Source organism: Pan paniscus, chromosome 11 (genome assembly GCF_029289425.2).
Source record: "Pan paniscus chromosome 11, NHGRI_mPanPan1-v2.0_pri, whole genome shotgun sequence".
NCBI classification, from domain to species: Eukaryota; Metazoa; Chordata; class Mammalia; order Primates; family Hominidae; genus Pan; species Pan paniscus.
Window position 1 is genome coordinate 105,767,098 of NC_073260.2, and position 20,241 is coordinate 105,787,338.

The 20,241-nt window shown below is 41.7% G+C and overlaps 1 protein-coding gene across 3 annotated transcripts in view; it reads right to left on the reverse strand.

Annotated features, from left to right (window-relative positions):
- Positions 1–20,241, reverse strand: part of ADAMTSL1 (ADAMTS like 1) — a 1,021,291-nt gene that overhangs the window by 135,208 nt on the left and 865,842 nt on the right. For all 3 annotated transcript variants that reach the window (XM_034967210.2, XM_063594468.1, XM_003822608.5), the window contains 3 exons: positions 7,684–7,863; positions 2,591–2,744; positions 583–1,708 (listed from right to left, as the gene is read on the reverse strand). In XM_034967210.2, the coding sequence (XP_034823101.1) occupies positions 583–1,708; positions 2,591–2,744; positions 7,684–7,863 (1,460 nt within the window). The remainder of the gene's footprint in view (positions 1–582; positions 1,709–2,590; positions 2,745–7,683; positions 7,864–20,241) is intronic.

The window sequence follows — 20,241 nt, forward strand, 5'->3', positions numbered from 1 at the left end:
TGATAATGATACATCAAAACAGAGACAACAGGAGATATTAGGATAATCAATCACAGTTCCCACTGGGAATAAAAGCTTTCTGGAACAAACAGCCTTGTCCAGCCCAGACACACGATGGGCTCACCCATGGGAAACAGCAGGTGCTGGCTGCATTCTCTGCCCAGCCCTGGGGGACCACACACACGGAGTCAGTGTTCCAGTGTCAAAGCTTTTCCATGGTTCATCTTACAGAGCAGTAACATAATAATGCCTTGGCCTGGAATGATGTCTTTCTGCCAAAAGTTCAAAGCTATCCAGAGAGTATCTCATTTATCTTTGGGATCCTACAGGGATAGGGGTGGGTAGGCAATGTTGCTATTCCCTTATAAAGATGAGAACAGACAGTTTAGAAAAATGAAATAGCTTGTCTTTGCTCCAGTAGTCTATCAGTGCTAAGAGGGGCCTGCACCCCATGATGGGGTCCCTGAGGCCAGCTCTAAGCCCTACCCCTGGAAACACCTTGAAGAATGTGTAAGTAGTGTGACTTGGGCCAGATGTGGCCCCTTGCCTCCCTCCCAAGACCAGGTTAGCTACAAGGCTCACCTGTCACTGAACTGAACTTCTTCTCCATTCCTGGCCCAGCTGATGGTAGGCCTTGGGTGGCCGATGGCCTCACAGTGCAGAAGAACACTCAGTGTCCCGCTGGCCAGGGCCACCGTCTGCCCCAGGTGGGTGACCACCTCCGAGGCTGAGAGCTGCTGGGCCGCTGAGATCTTGCGCAGGATGGTGGGCTTGCGGTGTGGCCTTCGAGAGCCTCCCCCGGCGTCCCCGGTGGAGGAGGTCCGCAGGGAGCTGCTGAAGCCAGACACGTGTTTATGAGGCGAGATAGCCACTGGGGAAGTCCTGCGCTCCGAGGGCTTCAGGAGCGTGTCCTGGTGCTCCAGGTGGCTGCGGAAGATCTCCTGGGCCAGCTGGGCCACCAGGTGCTTGCTGTAGAGGTCGCGCAGCTCCTCGGGCTGCTGGGAGAGGTTCCCCAGGATGTCGTCCAGGCGCCGCTGCTCGGTCACCATGGTGAAGGGCAGGTGCAGGAGCGCTTGCTCTGCACCCGGGTCCTCCTCCGAGGTCGTGTTCCTTTCCGCGGAGTCCTGCGCCTCCCACGAGGCCAGCAGCTCTCCGGGCCAGCCGCCCTGCTCCAGCAGCCGGGAGACGAGGTCGTCGTAGCGGCTCCCCGGGTTGGCGGCCAGGCCCCGCTTCTCCGCCTTGCTGCCGTTGGAGAAGATCCCGTTCTGGTGTTTGTGGGTCTGCAGGGCCTCCTTCGGGCCGCCCTTCCTCCCCGCAAGCACCTCTTCCTCACTTCTCGGGCTCAAGGGCCGGGCCACGAGCTTGCGGTTGCCTCCGATGAGCTTAATCACAAAGTGCTCCCGGGCCGGGCCCGCTGAGCAGGTGTAGACGCCTGCATCCGAGGGCTTGAGGCGGTGGATCTTGAGATAGCCGAAGGGGGCCACCGTGACGTGCGTCGAGCTGATGAGGTGCTGGCCGTCCTTCTCCCAGGTGATGAGGGGCTTGCGGACCCTGCGCGCCGGGCAGCGCAGCACCACCGCCGTCTTGGGGAGCAGGTAGGCGAAGCCCCCCACCACGAAGTGCAGCTTCCTCTGCCTGCGAGTCTGGATGTAGACCTTCCTGGCGGCCGCGATGTGCGGGCTGTGCTTCGTGGGTGGCCGCCCGGGCCCTGGAAGGAGAGCGAACCCGAAGGGACAGAGAAAGAGGTGGGGAGAGAGAAAACTCAGAGTGAGATGCAGCCAGGAGAGAGGGGCAAAGGAAAGAGCCAGAGTGGAGAAGAGAAGGAGAGACGAAGGTGCCGAGGACGGGAGAGAAAGTATTCTTCGGGGTTTATTTTGGCCGGGGCCGTCCTTTACTGCCTGTGTTTTTCGGGAGGACCTCATTCCCGGCTGTGGACCATCAAGCTGCCACCACAATCAGAACTAATGAGATGCAGTGGGCAACCCAATGTCTCCCTGCTGGGCCTTGTTGCTCCTAGAAGCTGAGATGCAGAGTTCTAGATGGAGGGGGATCCCGGGGGAAAGCATTTCCTCTCATTCAAATAATTTTTAAACAAGAAATCAACGTCATAAAAAGAGGCAGAGGGCAGAGAGGAGCATGTCTTCCGCTAAATGTTTGCCTTCTGGGTCCTGCAAGGCACCAGAGCCCTAAAGGACATGGTAAGGACAGCCTAGAAGTGTTGCGGCTCTAGGGATTAATATTAAACAGAACAAATCTGTTTAGAGTCGTTTAAAACCCCAGAGTGGATAACATTAGACATCATTAGTAATACACTGCCTCCAGCTTCCAGATCTCTGTATGCCAGCAAGTGAACTTTGCTCTACCCCCTGCAAACTGTTTTTCCAGTGGAGAGGAGAATTTAGCCTGGCCACGTGTAATTAAGATTCCTTTTCCGTCTCCAGCTGAGCTCTCCTGCCTGCAGCCCTCCATGGGGTTCTACTGTCCCACTATTTCCCACAGGTCTTGAGTTTAGGGAAGGCCACGGCGTGGTGGCTATAGCTGCTGCTGTGTGGGTTTCATCTCCCCATTCCCAGAGCCCTGACATACTTACTTGCACAGGTTGTCAGCATACAGGGCCTGATGGAGGAAGAGAAAGGCAGGGGCGGGCACAGGGTGGAATTGACAACCGTTGAGATGCCGGTTTTCAGCATCTTTCGGCAAATGGCGCTTCGAGTCTGGGTGCCTTCCCCGCAGCTTGTGGAACACTGGTGGAGAAAGAAAGGCCAAATGCACATAAATTCAGGGAACTAGAAGCTAATTTTTAAATAGACTGTCAAACTCATCAAAATATGAGAAATTTGCTTGGAAAAGCAATAACCACTGTGATAGAAATACTAATTATGAGGTCACAATGTGGAAGACCTGCCCATCTTGTAGACATTTTGCACTCTAAGATTTTCTACTCTGAGGTTTCCGGAAGACCTTTTATCTATTTTACGTATATAGTCTGGGCTTCAGAGTTAGAGAGTTATAGAGTGTTTAAATCCCAGCTCAGTATTTCACTAGTTGGCAAGTTACTTAAATTCTCTCATCTGTTTCCACTTATGCTTAGTCTGCAAGCCTGGGAATTAAGTGAGATAATATATTTTAAATGCCATACATAGAAATGTCAATTATTGCTAATTCCTTTTTACTTCCTTCACAAGTAAGTGACAATATTTTAGTGTCAAGCATTAGGTAGTTATGAATCTACTTTGTCTAAGGTAGGGTGCTAGATGTTATGAAGAAAAGATGTGCAAGAATAGTTCCTAATCTCAAAGAGCTGTCATTCAAATGAGGGGAAAATTCCAAATGCATTGTTAAAATGAAATAGTCCATTTGGGAAATATAAGTCAAAACCACCATGAGATACAACTTCATATCCACTAGCATGGCCATAAAAAAAAAAAAAAAAAAAAAGACAACAAGTGTAAGTGAGGATATGGAAAATTAGCAGTTTCACTCATTACTGGTGGGAAAGTAAAATGATACAGCCTCTTTAGAAAACAGATTGGTAGTTTCTTACAAAGTTAAACGTAAATTTACCATGAGACCTAGCAATTTTACTACTGGGTATCTACCCAAGAGAGACAAAAACATACATCCACACAAAGACTTGTGTGCAAACATTCATAGCAGTATGATTCATAATTGCCAAAAGTGAAAATCACCCAATACCTATCAGCTGGTGAATGAATAAACAAAATATGCCATATCTATACAGTAGAATAGTATTCAGCCATTAAAAGGAGTATAGTTCTTATATGTGCTACAACACAGATAAACCTTAAAAACATACTAAGTCAAATTTTATAATATATAAATTATACCTCAATAAAGCTGTTTATAGAATTGTAATTACAGAATTTGGTAAAAACATACAATTAGAAGACAAGTAAAGTAGTATAAAATTAATGGTAACAATAATGTAATGCTTATAGTACACTAGGGATTTCCTCACCAAGGTCTTGAAGATGATTGGAGTCTGGGTGGGTGCAGAGAAACAGGGATCAGATGGGAGACAGGGAAATTTCCAGAAAAAAGATAATAATTTCAGTGTAGGAGTCCCAAGGCAGGCATGGGACAGAACAGTTTGACAGAACAGAGGGCTCAAGTTCTAAGTGTCAGGAGCTTGAGGGTTAGTTTGGAGACCTTTAATTTTCAGACAAGAGGTTTGTAATTGGTCCATAAGGCAGTGGGAAGCCACTGAAGAGGGGGGTGACATGATGAAAGAGGTGTTTTGAGAAGGTTAATCCGGCAACATTGTATGGAAGGGATGCAAGCAGGAGAGGGATGGGAGGCAGGGCATCGGGGAAGGAGGCTGTCATCTCCAGGCTTGCCTGAATGAGGGCTGTGGGAGTGTGCCACGTTAACTTGAAAAATGATGGTTAAAAAACAAACAAAAAACGATCTTATATTTTCAAGTGTTATATGCTAACATACTGAAGTGACACTATTCTGTGTGATGTGCTGTGATATATGCTACCCTGAAAGAAATTTAAGATGCAAAGGATAGTGGTGAGAATCAAACCCATTGCTTTTATAGTCTGAAAATTATGGGTTCCAGATTCCACCCATTCCTTATTTTATTGTAAATGACAGCGCTAAATCCAAGGATCAGGTGGGATGGAAGTAAGAAGCCTGAAAATTTAAAAGAGCATGGTCGTTTTAAGGCTGCTAAGTAGAAACAGAAAAAGAGAGTTTCAGGTCAGAAGACTGGGTTATGACTTTGGTCAAGTCTAGCTCTTTCTCTAGCTTCAATTTCCATATCTCTGGAATAAGGAAGCTAAGCTAGAGCAGGGATTTTAAAACTGTGTTCCATAACTATGCTGAGGAAGTGATTCAGGGGCTTCTCAGGTGATGAGGAGACCCAGCCGTTGGAGATCTGAGACCCCTACTCAAACTTAAACCAAAACAGCTCTAATTTTATCTGTTTAAGATTATTGGCTTCATAGTAACATTTCATTTGATAAAGCATTCTGTGGTCTTAATTTTTTAACAAAGTAATTAGGCTATAGGATCTTTCAAGCTCCTTCTAGCTCTAAAATTATTCTTTCTTTTAGAATTTTTTTTGGGGGGAAAGGAGCAACTTCCATAAAATAGGATTTAAAAATATTTAATATCAAACTCTTTCAGGAGATTGAGGGTTTCTTTTAGAGAAAAGAAGTATGGCCTTTTGAGAGGTCTTACTTCCAGAATAGAATCTGTAAGTAATTTTATTTGAAATGTCTAAAACTTTGGCTTAATTCTGTCTCTATGGGATTCTGTGCAGTAACCATGAGATTGAGCCCAGATAGTGGAGGATGAAAAACACCCATAGATCATTTAGGTCTTCCCTTCTCCAAGGGCAGTCTCATGGGAGGTGTGGCATGCACATCTCATCTGAGCCAGACGGCCAGGGGAATGGTCATAAGGATGACAGGGCCAATGTGGAGCCTTTGTGAACACCTCCAGGAGCACTTCAATATGGCACCAGTTTGAGTTTAATCCCAACAATTCAGGGATTACTTCCCACCATTCCCAGCCCCTCCTCAATGTTTGGAATCTCCATTCATTAACCCAGATAGCTGAGAAGCTAGCAACATTCCTTGGATAAGGGCTACCTCCTCCCAGTTCCCAAAATAGAACTTCCTCTTGAGGAAGACCAGGAGAGCCTGTAGGAGACCTAAGCTGTGGCCTCAGGCCCAGCCAGCCATGGTGAGTGCTTGCTTTCATTTCCTTTCCTTCTCATGACAAGTGAGCCCAAATGGAAGAGAATCATAAGGGTTCACTTTTAGTAGGCACGAAGTATTTTACATGCAATATATATTAAATTATATTTAATTTCATCCTCCCACCTACATGATGGATACTATTATATTTCCATTATACAGATAAGCAACCTAAAGCCAAAGCCCAAGGTTATACTGCCAGTAAGTGGCAGAGTCAGGATTTGAACCTAGGCTTGCCTGTCTTTGAGTCTGAACTCTTAACAACACATGATACTGTTCTGAAGCCCTACTGTAGTTAATGGGACCAATGGGATCTTTTTCTTAGTCCCAAAATCTCAAGGGTCCCCCTCAAATCTGCAGGCAGAAAAGAACGTTTTCTGGATCTTCTCTGTCTCATATGCTTCAAAGGCCACAAACTCCAGGAACACAGGAAGACAATTATAACACACACAAGTCCCTTCCTCAGCAGCCCACTCATGACAGACTATTACCTGATAGATCTAGGGGAGCAATTCCTTTTATAATACTCCACTGAGAGAATGTTTTCATCTAGAGCCACTTGGCAAATACACCTCTGTTCTTCAAATGCCATACCCCAAATCAACGTTCCCACGGAAAAATTGTCACTAACATGCACATACACACAAATGTACACATGCTCATTTTACACACTTTATATCTTGAAATCAAATTTAGAAAGCATGAGAAAATAATTCCCCAAACGTTCTGAGACATTTGGCATGAGATACCACAAGAAGCAGTTTTACTGCCAAGTTATAAAACCTGTCGTAATGTAAGTTAACTCTTAATTGCAATGCACTTAGCAGGCACCATCTCATGGAATTCTATGTGGGTTGATAAGATATGGGCAAGAATTCTAAGAACCTATGTTGAGAGAGCTGGATCTTAATTTTCACAGGCTGCTTTGCCCTCTGTAAGCAAGTATCTCTGTGAGGTATTTCAAGCAGCAGCAGCTCCCTCCTGTGAGTTGTATACTATACAAAAAAAAAAAAAAAAAAAAAAAAAAAAGGCACTGGGGTTAGGAAGGCAAATTCAAATGCTTATATGCTAGAAAAAGGAAGGTCTTGAATCTGGCTTTACAGACATTTTCACTTCAGGTCTAGTGATTCTGTTCTTGGCTAAATCTTCTTGTGAGGCAACAATTTTGGGGGGACTTCTCCATGGAAGACACACAGGCCTATGGAGCTGGAGAAGTCGAAGGCAACTCGAAGTGGTAGTGGCTGAAAACAAAGGACTTGAAGCTAGGTGTAAATGAACTGGCGTACACTAGAATTAGGAGAGGCATTATTTAGAAAGATAGGTTAGTCAGAGGTATGTCTCTAACTTAGCAGATAAAGTTGGGAATGGTGAATGCTGAAGCAATCACTTCCCAAAGTGCAGGACAACAAGGGAAATGAAATTCTCTTGATAGGAAGCTGTTGAAGTATTTTAGAGCCAGGAAACTAACAGTAAACAGGCAGGATTTCCTTGGCCTTCTTTTCCTAATAAATCATGTCCTTTATTGTCCAGTAACTTGGAAGAGACTTGCTAGAGAGGCTTTGCCCTTCCTGAATAGAGACAGAAACATCTGGGAGTAAGAGGTACAGGGAGGTCAGGAGGAGGGGGTGGTGTGGAGATAGAAGGAGAAGAACCCAGTGTGTGGAAAAGAATCCTGGGGCCAAAACAGCACCAATGAGGTCTGGTTTTGTTCCACGAGGAGCCCATTTACAATTCCAAGCTTCCGATTGTTAGGTAAGGGCTGGCTGTGTAACTCAGGTCCCTGCAGCCTCGTTAAAAGCTAGTTACACACTATGGTATATATGGTTACAAAAATACTATTCCATAATGTTAGGAAGACTGTTTTGTTCTCTTCTTGCCTTTTCTATGTATATGTCTGGGGTGCCTTCTTTTCCTACTTGGATCTGTTTCATTCTCTTCGGAGGAACATACATACCTCTGTCCAGTCTGAGAGAAGCCACTCGCTGGGACAGTCATCTTTCTTGCATGCTTGCTGACAGGCAGGTTTTGAAGCTGAACAGAAGGTCTCAGGAAGCTCCAGGAAGCTGCCATCAGCCATGCGCTGCTTGCAAAGAACCTCACGTTTCTGAACACCCCCGCCACACGTTCTGGAACACTGGGGAAAGAAAGAAGGAAAGAAGAAAAAGTAGACCCAATATGGGAAGGCAGTCTGACTGCTAATTCTTATCTTAATTTGGCAGAGTAAAGGAAGAAAAAAAAATCCAGAAGAAGAAGAAAAACCAGGAATCGGCCCAAAGGATTTTGTTTCTTCTCTTTGAGATGAATTTTGTAGTAAGATCTACCCTCTCCACTCTTAATCCCAGGTATTTAACTAGAGCATCCAGGAATTTCTGGGGCCTTTAAATCTTAGAAAGTTGCTCCTGAACTATGATTTGCAGTCCCATCCAAGACAACTGGTTTAAAAGGTTAGTATAATAGAGTGTTCAGCATATTTACGATCCAGGGAAAATAATCTGTGCTGCTTCCAGAATGAACAGGAGAGAGCTCCCACCATCAGTATAAATCTGGAGAGATTAATTTGCAGAAAAGACAGCCCTTTCTCTAAGTGAAGGCACTCTACCACACTGAATGGGCATTAGATTTAGGGTCTGGTTTTCTTAAGAACCCCCCTGGAATACTCTTCTTGCAGGATTGATGATTTCTTAGGGCAGTGGGAGCCAGAGCCACTGAAATTTGGGATGCAAGAAAAATGGCCTCATGTCAGTGGTTTTCAGAGGAACCCCAATAAAACATGTAACTGAATAGTTATGATCCAGGGGCATGAAGTGGGAGGGAGGCCCCCTGAAGCACAGACTGTTGGCTATTTTCAAATATATGTCCCTTCCTTTTCAGAGCAAAGGAGTCCCCAGCTTTTCACTGGGCATACCACATTTCGGCATAAAGACTATATTTGTCAATCTCCCTTGAAGACAGACACAGCCATTTGACTTGATGCTGGCCAATGGGATATAAACGGAAGGGTTGTGTGTGCTTTCAGGGAAGTGCCCAAAAAGATGGTGTGGCATCTCTTCCCTTCTCTTTCTCCTCGCTGCTGGCTGGAATGTGAACGTGATGTCTGAAATGTAAGCTTCCATCTTGGGCTGTCATAAACAAAAAGTTAGAAGCCTGGCTTCCTGACTGTGAAACCACCATACCTGCTCTGGACTGTCTGTGTTTATGTGAGAGAGGAAGACTTTTCTATCTTTTTAAAGCCAATGTTGTTTTGGGTTTCTATCACTTTCAGTCTGACATAACCCTAGCTAAGAGTTCAACCCACGACTACTCTGTGGTGGGGATATTTTATTGTAAAATTTTAGGGAGCCTGCTGATTTCTTCCAGAATAGTTTCTTGTCATTAGCTTGCTGCCTTTGGGCTTGCTGAGAGATCAAGCCTGGTTTTAAAAAGCGTGAGAGTTTGTGCTGAAGTACCTGCTTTGCTGGAGGAGTGCCCCTCTCAGAACTCATGCTGGTCTTTGTTTAGTAAGTTGTACTCAGAATGGCTATGGGGGTTTTTGCCGGCAGTCAAGGTTATGATGGTGATACCAGTGTCCTTGGGTACAGTCAGAGCATAGCTGCAGCCCAGCTTTCACCTTCTTACTCAGTGGTCTCAACCCTGCATGCACCTCAAGGTCTCCTGGGGAGCTTTTAAAAAGTACCGATGCCTGGGCCTCACTTGAGACCCATCAAATCAGATATTCTGGGATGTGGGTCCCAGGTACCAGTTTTTGTTTTGTTTTTAAGAAAGATATCAGTATAATCTTCTTCCAAGTAATTTTTCCCCAGATAATTCTATTGTGTCTCCAGGGCTTAGAACCACTTCTCCAAATGAATGTTCTCTCACCATACCCAATGGTAATAAACATGGAAAGGAAAATCCGGGACCCAGAGAGGTCTCTGTTAGGACCAGTGGTTGTTTGGACCCCACCGGAGCAAACGTGCCATTTGTTTGCAGTTGTGAATGGCTTGAGGTCACAGAGCTAGTGGATAATGATGTTAGAAAAGCAATCAACTTTGTCTAGTTAAGCCTTTTAGTCTTAGAGTCTTTTAAATGATTAAAATCAATGGTGAGAAACCTTTATTTTTTTCATTTCAAATTCAAAAAAATAATCGAGTCCCCTAGGAAAAAGGATGTATTTTCTTAGTGCTGGGATCAACTACCTACCCATTGAAGTATTGAAGGCTAACAAAAAATGTGAAATGACCCTACAAGCTAGGTCTTATTTCCACTTTACAGAAAAAAAAAAAAAAAAAGCTGAGGCTCAGAGAGGCAAACAATCCAATGAAGGCCACACAGGGGCTAGAATTGGTTTATTGCCATTCATTGCAACATTTACTAAGCTCCTACTGGACACCATGCTCTGGACGCAGCTGGAGAAAAAGTCCAAACTCAGCTTCTCTCCTCCGTGGTTGCAGCAACTCCTGCGTGCTTGCAGACCCAATGGATGGTAGTGTGACTGTTGCTTCATGAGGAGGGCTCCCAGCCTGATCAGCACCAAGCCTGCCAAGAGCCTGGTCTTACTCTTTCACCCAACTGGGCTTTGCCATTCAATTCTTAGCTTCCACTCTTGTGACCATCCCTGACTGGCAGGAGCCAGCCCATGATTCAGGTCGGAGAGTAGAATTTAAAGTAGTTCATCTATATTCTAGTGACCCTGGAAAATTTAAGGAGTTCTCCCTAAACTCTGATTTCTGAGAGGCAACATTTAAACATAGCTCTTAGACAATGCCATGAAGCTAGACCACCTGTTACTCATTACAAGTCCTACCAGCTCCTTCTAAGGGCTTTTCTAGTGTGTCCTTTGGGCTTGATTAAGAACAAGATCTATGGTCTCAGAGCTAATGATTCAAGTAACTGGCCTAAGCCTTTGTCTTCTTTGTGGCTCATTTCAGTGACTCTGTGGGCTCTTCTGTATTGAAGAAGCAAATTTTAATTTTAGCCCTCATTTGGTAGCAATTCAATAAGACATTAAAGGATTTCACTTCTTTAACTAATTTTGTACCCGCACTGCCTAGAATAATGCCTCCTGTGAATGTTCTCAATAAATGTCTGTGGCATTGAATTGAAGTTGGTACTTAGGAGAAATTTAAATTAGTGGCTAAGAATTCCATTTATCTAGAATAATCTTGTTGCTATGGATAACTAAGGTTTTAAATTTAGTTTTACAGTGTTTTGCATGATTTTTTAGGTTCGACCTTCTCTTACTGCTGTCAAATTCTTACATCGAACCAACAAGTTATACTATAATCAGATCAGTTATAAACTTTTCTTGTTCATTCTTTCTTTTTATAAGTAGCCAACTAACCATGTGGATTACTGACTCCTGAGGATTTGCCAAATTTGGGGACTATATTCTCCACAATACTTTCCATTCTGTGAATTACTAAGATTCTTCCATGAACTTATTGTAATTTTTCTGAAACCACAATTGTTGGAAAGAAACAAGTTTGTGCTGATAAATCAAAAATTTTAATTTTAAGCTCTGACCTCTCCCCTATGCCTACTCAACATGTCCACTTAAATGCAAATAGGCATCTTGATTTAAACATGCCTAAAATGGAACTCTTAATACTGCCCTTCCAACCTCATCCCAAACCTACTTCCCTCTCAGTCTTCCCCATTCATTTAATTGTGCCACATCCAGGGCAAAAACTTTGGCCCCTGAGTTTTTCCTTTTTTTTTTAACCACCCTTCCCCTGACATCCAATTCATGGCCAAATAAGGTCAGGTTTACTTACAAAACATATAAGCTATACTTCTAAAATAAATAATAAATCAGCATACCATAATCCATCATCTCTTGCCTTTTATTGGTGCTTTGGTCTGAATGTCTGTGTCCTCCCTGCCACTCCCCTAAATTCACACGCTGAAATCCTAACTCCCAAGGTGATAGTATTAGGGGTGAGGACTTTTGGGAGATGATTAGGTCATGACGGTGGAACCCTCAAGAATGGGATAAGTATCCTATAAAAGAGGTTCCGGAGAGCTGCCTTGCCCCTTCCATCATGTGAGGACACAGCCACAGAGCACCATCTATGAACCAGAAAGAGGGTTCTCACTAGACACAGAATCTGCCAGCACCCTGACCTTGGACTTTCTACCCTCCAGAACTGTGAGAAATAAATTTCTGTCACTGATAAGCTACTCAGTCTATGGTATGTTGTTTTAGCAGCCGGAATGGACTAAGAAATAGCGTTTCTAGCAGGATATAGATGATACACTCAAATGTGATCATTTGAAAAGAGTTCCTTCCTCCTGTTGGAAACCCCATATTGTCTTCTCTACACTCTCTTCTCCACACCATAGCAAGAGTGACGTTTTCAAAGCATAAATGTGATCACACAATTTCCATGCTTAAAACCCTCCAATGACGTTCCCTTGCAATGAGAATACAATCTACACTCCTCTAACCCTGCCCTGCAAACCGCTACAGATTCTGGTTCCTGCCCTGGTGGAACTTAGACATTGTCTAGCTTAAATCCTTCCAACTTTATTAATTCATTCCACATAAATTTATTAAATGCCAATCATGAACCAAGCATGGTTCTAGGTAGGTGAATGTATAGCAGCGCAAGAGAAGCGTTGTACACCTCTGTAATCTTATCTTTTACAACACCCCCCCTTTCCCTGTGTACTCCAGCCAGACTTGTTTTTTGTTGTTTTGTTCCTCAAACATGTCAAGCTTGTTTCTCCCACAGGGCCTTCACATTTGCTGTTCTCTCTACCTGCACCATTCTTCTCTTAGATCTTCATGTGGCTGAGTCTCTTGAATAATCCAGGTTCAATTCCATTCTCAGCTGTGTGGAGAGGCCATCCCTAACCTTCCTACCTAGAGTAGTCAAAGCCGTCTCTATCGCCATTACCTCATTTTATTTTTTATAATAGCTCTCATATTTTCAGAAATTATCACCCATTTAGACCATTAGCTCCATGAAGGAAGAGATTTTGCTTCTGTTGTTGCTCATATTAAGTGTTTGAGAATTTCACTGAAAACTTTTCCCCAGTATATCATTACATCTTTAATAATAAACATTAGGATTGAATGAATCCACCTCTAGTTTTCTTTTTTACACATGCTCTCTCCTTTTCCTTCTTTTAAAATTAATTATTTGTTTGTTTCCCAGTAAGGAAGTGGTCAGGGTATGAGCTGAACAGTGGAGTGACATTTTACAATAAGTTCTGGGAGTATATGGTGTTTTGATATGATTCATAAATATTTACACTGTTGAAAATGCAGTGTATTTTTTTTCTCTGAGAGAAATAATAGCTGGTTCATAAAACTATTATCTCCTAAACCTCAAAATGACATCAAGCCACTTTTCATTTAATCCTTTGATTATAATTCACACTCAGATTCCTCATGGGTCCTATTGAGTCCTTCAGACATAAAGAACATGCTCCCAAAGTTTCTGTTACCCAGTGATTGACATTTTAGATACTTCACTAGTGATGCTGAATTTGTAGGAGTATGGATCTCCTCAATGGGTAGTGGCTGAAGTTTTCTTTTTTCTAAATATTTTTTATGAAGCACATAGGCTTCTGTTCAATTTGATAAATGCTCCAAAAGAAACAAGTAGTTAAATAAGAACAGTTCTCAGATTCAAGCTGTTCAGTTAGGGTTTCTTAGTGAATTTGGCAATAAAGAAAAATGTAGGTTAATTTTCTCTCTCTTTAAAATTGAGGAAGTAGATAATGAACATAAGTTGTCTTATTTCAAGGGTATAGATGTAATAAAATTGTACTATAGAGTGATTACTCATTGAAAATAACACAACTGGGTTATCAGTTTGCAGATAGGACTTGATTTAAGGCACAGACCTCCAATAGTATATAGGTCTGTAACAACATGATGATAAAACAGCTGCAAGAAAAGTTTGAAAAAATCGTCATTTACAATTTTGATGTATACATAAAGCTTTTAGGATATTATCAATGGTAAGAAGATAAAGTCTAGACTCCTGACAATGCCCTTCACTTTGATCTACATGGAGCTTTCCAGCCCATTCCTTGACATACTGTCATGTGCCCATGCTTTAGCTACAGTGGACAATTTGCCCTTTCCTGGGCACACAGACACCTTCTCTGCTCTGGCCTTTGATCATGTCATTCAGTCCATGAGCAATGCCTGCCAGCTCTTTGTTCACCCAGAGACTTCCAAGATGTGCTTGAAGGTCCAGCTCAAAAGCCACTTCTTGTCCTGGCTAGAGCAGTAAGACAAGACAAGGATATAAATGGCATCCAAATTGGAAAGGAAGAAGTCAAATTATCCTTGTTTGCAGATGATATGATCTTATATTTGGAAAAACCTAAAGACTCCACAAGAAAACTATTAGAACTGGTAAAGAAATTTAAATTCAGTAAATTTGTAGGGTACAAAATCAACATACCAAAATCAGTATTTCTCTATGTTCAACAGTGAAAAATGTGAAAAAGAAATTTAAAAAGTAATTCCACTTATAATATCTACACACAAAATTTAAATACTAGGAATTAACAAAAGCAGTGAAATATCCCTATAATGAAAAGTTTAAGACACTGATGAAATAAATTGAAGAGGACATCAAAAAATGGAAAAATATTCCATGTTCATGGATTGGAAGGATCAATATGGTAAAATACCCTTACTACCCAAAGCAATCTACAGATTCAGTGCAATCCCTGTCAAAATATCAAAAACATTCTTCACAGAAATAGAAAAACAATCTTAAAATTCATATGGAACCACAAAAGACCCAGAATAACCAAAGCTATCCTAAGCAAAAAACAAAACAAAACAAAACAAAACAAAACTGGAGGAATCACATTATCTGACTTCAAATTATAATACAGAGCAATAGTACCAGCTATAGCATAGTACTGGCATAAAAACAGACATATAGACCAATGGAATAAAATAGAGAACCCAGAAACAAAACTACAGAGCTACAGTGAACTCATTTTCAACAAAGGTGCCAAGAACATAAACTGGGGAAAAGACAGTTTCTTCAATGAATGGTGCTTGGAAAACTGGATATCTCTATGCAGAGTAATGAAAATAGACCCCTATCTCTTGCCATATACAAAAATTAAATAAAATGAATTAAAGACTTAAATCTAAGACCTCAAACAAAGAAGCTACTACAAAAAAAAAATTGGGGGAATCTCCAGGACATTGGTCTGGACAAAAATTTCTTCAGCAATACCCCTCAAGCACAGGCAAATATGAACAAGTGGAATCACAAGTTAAAAAGCTTCTGCACAGCAAAGGAAACAATCAACAAAGTGAAGCGACAACCCACAGAATGCGAGTAAATATTTGCAAACTACCCTGACAAGGGAGTAATAACCAGAATATATAAGGAGCTCAAACAACTCTGTAGGAAAAAAATCTAATAATCAAAAGATGGGCAAAAGATCTGACTAGACATCTCTCAAAAGAAGACACAATGGCAAACAGGTATATGAAAAGGTGCTCAGCATCACTGATCATCAAAGAAATGCAAATCAAAACTACAATGAGATATCACCTCACCCCAGTTAAAATGGCTTTTATCAAAAAGACAGGCAATAATAAATGCTGGAGAGGATGTGGACCAAAGGGAACCCTTATACACTGTGGGTGGGAATGTAAATTAGTACAACCACTATGGAGAACAGCTTGGAGTTTCCTTAAAAAAGTAAAAATTGGCCGGGCGCGGTGGCTCACGCCTGTAATCCCAGCACTTTGGGAGGCCGAGGCGGGCGGATCACAAGGTCAGGAGATCGAGACCATCCTGGCTAACACGGTGAAACCCCGTCTCTACTAAAAATACAAAAAATGAGCCAGGCGTGGTAGCGGGCGCCTGTAGTCCCAGCTACTCGGGAGGCTGAGGCAGGAGAATGGCGTGAACCCGGGAGGCGGAGCTTGCAGTGAGCCGAGATCGCGCCACTGCACTCCAGCCTGGGCGACTGAGCGAGACTCCGTCTCAAAAAAAAAAAAAAAAAAAAAAAAAAAAAGTAAAAATTGAGCTACCGTATGATCTAGCAATCATACTGCTGGGTATATACCCAAAAGAAAGGAAATCAGTGTATCAGGGAGATATCTGCTCTACTGTGTTTGTTGCAGTGTATATATTTTTTACAATAGCTAAGATCTGGAAGCAACCTAAGTGTCTATCAACAGATTAACTGATAAAGAAAATGTGGTACATATACACAATGGAGTACTATTCAGACATAAAAAGAATGAGATCCAGTCATGTGCAATAACATGGATGGAACTGGAGGTTATTATGTTAACTGAAATAAGACAGGCACAGAAAGACAAACATCACATGTTCTCACTTATTTGCAGGACCTAAAAATCAAAACAATTGAACTCATGGACATAGAGAGCGGAAGAAGGATGGTTACCAAAGACTAGGAAGGGTAGTGAGGGGCTGAGGGGGAGGGTGGGATGGATAATGGGTACGAAAATATGTAATAGAATAAGACCTACTATTTGATAGCACAATAGGGTGACTATAGTCAATAATAACTGTAGATTTAAAAAAACTTAAAAAGAGTGTAACTGGGTTGTTTGTAACTCAATGGATAAGTGTTTGAAGGGATGGATGCCCCATTCTTCAAGATGTACTTATTTCACATTGCATGCCTGTATCAAAACATCTCGTGTACGCCATAAATACACATACTATTACCCACAAGAATTAATTTAAAATAGGTATTTTTTTTAAAGGCCACTTCTTCATTAAAGCCTCCTCCAACCCTCTGCATTTTGGCAAACAAATCACCTCCAACTCACCCTGACCTAGAAGGGTATCTTATCTCTTCTATAAGGGCTCATTGTTTATGTGTCTGCTATTTTCCTCTCCCTCCCTGCATGCACACAGGATTATGAGTCTTTTGAGGAAAGGGAATTCATTCATCTTTATATTCCCCAGAGCCTAGTAGAGTATCTGGCAAAGAGCATGCACTTCATAAATGTTTGTTGAATTGATGATTGGATGAGCAAAAGAGCTCCAAATCCAGATGTTAAAAAGATGTAAAACAGGCATCCAGCTGATGGGCTGATCATCCACCTTTTATCAGGCTGTTTTATCATTAGCCAGAAGCTGCTTTGCAGTAAGGCAGCAGTGGGTTTCAGCCAGTGAAAGTGTGGGCTCTGCTGGAGAGTCTGACGCTCCAGGTATGGGAGGCAGCCATCTAGCTGAGTAAATGTCAGGGATTTTGCTCCTAAATGCTTGTCTTGTCTGTGTTCTCAAATTTTCTTCAGTGTGTTTGCATTGATGAAAGGCATTTTTAGAAATTTAAAAAAATTGTAGAAGATGAAATTTGAAAGGAGTCAAGGCTCCAAAGTCTGTGATGACTTTGTGAATGTGCTAAGATGACCTGGTGAGGCCAACAGTTCTTACGCAAGAGGCAGGATGCAAAGAAAAAAATGTTTCCAAAGGAGCAATGGCAAGAGAAAATTAATGAAATTAAATAAAAAATGTTTGCCTTTATGAGTCATCATTTAAAATAATATTCTAGTATGAAGAGATAAATCTCCAGTAAGGGGTATTATTTTTAAATATATGTAATAAGCAAAATACATAACAAAAATAGTATTTATATTGCTTTTACCAGCTGCCATACACGTTTCATGATATGAGGTCGTTTTATAAGAAAAGTAAAAAATACACAATAAGGAAAACAATTAAGTCTCTACACAAAAAATACAATGGCCCAAGTGTCCTGTACTTTTAAAGATTTTCCCATGATAAGCACATTAATAAATTCTGCCTGTATTGAAATTTCTGGTTTCTTCTTGGTAGTTTAATTTACTGAGAGCTGAGTTGATTTCCTTGATATTTTTACTAACATTATTGAACCCAACACAAAGTGATGTTTATGTTTTGTTTGTAAGGCCAACTTTTCATTTAACATAATGGACTCTGCACTCTGCTTACAACTTCCAACTCACTTCACTTGTTTCTTCATTCACTCATTCATTCTTTCACCAAACATTTATTGAGTACCCACTGAGTGCTAGGCACTGTATTGGATGCTGGGGATTTATAAAAAGTGGTTACTAAGCCTCAGATATTTGCAGTCCAGTGAGGGAGAAAAACTTACTATACAATGTGATCAGTTTTACAAAAAGGGAATACAACAAAGAGTGCAATTAAATCTCTCTGGGAAAATTAGGGAAGCTCTAGAGAGCAATGACACATGAGCAGTTTCCAGGGAGATGAGGATGCTGGCATAGCAAGATTGTGTGTACGCACTCAAGGTGCAAAGGGACATGGCATGTTCTGATGACTCAGAGCAGTCCTTAGACGGTGCACCATTTGGGTCCATGAAGAAGAGTAGGTGGAAAATTATTCTGAGACATTAGATTAGGGGCACATGGTGAAGTGCCTTTGGACATAATCTTAAAACCATGAGGTATCAATAGGGGTTTCAAAGTAGGGGGTAACATGATCCAATTTGTAGAAAATGACTCAGGCAGCATAGGCCAGTAAGTTCCAAACAATACTGGTTTGTGAGGTATTAATAGGTATGCCATGGAGAAAGGGCTTCCTGGTAAAATAAGTCTATGTAACACTGCATATCATAACCCTATGCAGGGGTTCTCAGTGCATATTTATATGCATATTTATATTTTAAAGGCTCGAAGAGAGAACCTGGGGTAAAGAATCATCAACACCAAGTTGGGAAACACTGGATGAGAGTTAGGCAAGATGAGACAAGGAGATCAAGTAAAAGACTGTTTGTAAGGGTTTGAAGAGTTGATTGTAAGGAGAGGGATTAGAAAGGAGAAAGTGGTGGGGGAGATATAGAAGATGGAATAAAATAGGGTATAGATGTTGACAAAGCGTGAAGGATGTGTGAGGCTGATAATGGCTCAAGTTTCCAGGTAGAAAGCAGGACAGATGGTGGTGTCACCTACATGATAATGATCAATGATGAAAGACCAGGTTAATGGAGGAAGGGGTGGCAGGCAGGTATGTATTAAGCTTGGTGTTAGACCTTTGGAGTTTGAGGTAACTTAGCAACATGTGAGACTGAGGGAGCCCAAAGGCAGTTAGACACGGTGCTATGCACACAGTCGAGGTCACAGCTGAGCCAAACTGAATTAGGGCCTAGAGAAACAAAGAAAAATGAGAACTGGAATCTCACTTACTAAACATAATTATTAAAATGAGAACAGAAGTCTTACTTCAGCCATTTTGGGGATTAGAATTCCCTTGTTCATCCAGTCTCAATTAAGCTTTCTTGACTCTGGAAGTACAAGGGGTGTACACTGTACCTTCAAGGTTTTACATTCTTGTTATGGTGTGAAGCAAGCGGCTGCACATCCATCAAAATCAGAGCAATTATGCCAAAGAATTTCCTGCTAATAAATAAAAACAAAAACAACCAACCACATGTGAAGCTGGACTTTCAATTTGTTTTGCTATGTTTATTGCTGCCTCTAAAGATAGGATCAAGTGTCCATTTCCTTATGAAATACACTATTGAAAATGAGATAAACATCCTAAGAGTTTTTTCCTCCCTGGGATAGAAAATTTTAAATAAATATAGCCTCTAACTTATGTGGATTTATATTTTAGTCACTGGAATATAACAAAACTGATTACTATGTGACTCTGCCAGAATTCAGTTCTCTAATCCAAACCAAAGGTATTTTTGTCTTTGCTTGAAGGTATGTATGTATGTTTAAATCTAGAAAATGAAAACTTTAATTCTCAGGCATTTATAGTTATCATGAAAATTCTCTTTTTCTTTGTATCACTAGCAGGGACTCCTCTCCCTTATGCTTTTTTACATAGTTGAACTGCAGGCATTTTGAATTGTGACCCTGATTAAGAAAGGTTTAGAGGGAAATGGCAACACAATCACAGTTTTAAGCAAGGCAGGGATCCAGAGACTGTGGCAATTGTTTCTGTCTCTGCACAGATGTGTGCAACATGTGTGTACAGTTGGGTGGACGCAATCTTGAACATAAAACATATGCAATATAGAGAAATATAAATTGTGTTTCAAAGTGGACCAATTCTTTTCAGTTTAACCCTTCAGCACCTTTTTTCTTTAATTCCTTGTTTCAATTTAATTTTCAGAACAAAAACAAATGAAGGAATATTGATGCATATGATATATATATATTGATATATTAGATATAGAGAGGCAAAAGGGTAGTGGAAGACAGGTTCCCAATCTCAAGGAGCTTGTGCTAGTGGGGACTAAGTGCTTCACTCACAATATAGCAGGTGGTGATGGGCTGAAAAATGGCCCCCGAAGATATCTTCATCTCAATCCCTCGTACTTGTGAACACGTTACCCTGTGCAATAAAAGGGTCTTTACTGATGTGATGAGGGCTTCTGAGAGGGGGAAATGATCCTGGATTATCCAGGTAGGCTTGAGGTAGTCACAGTGGTCCTTAGAAGACGGAGGCAGGAGGGTCTGAGTCAGAGAGAGAGGATGAAGGGACAGAATTAGCAGTGGGAGGAAGATGGAGGAAGGGGCCATGAACCAAGGAAGCATATGGCCTGT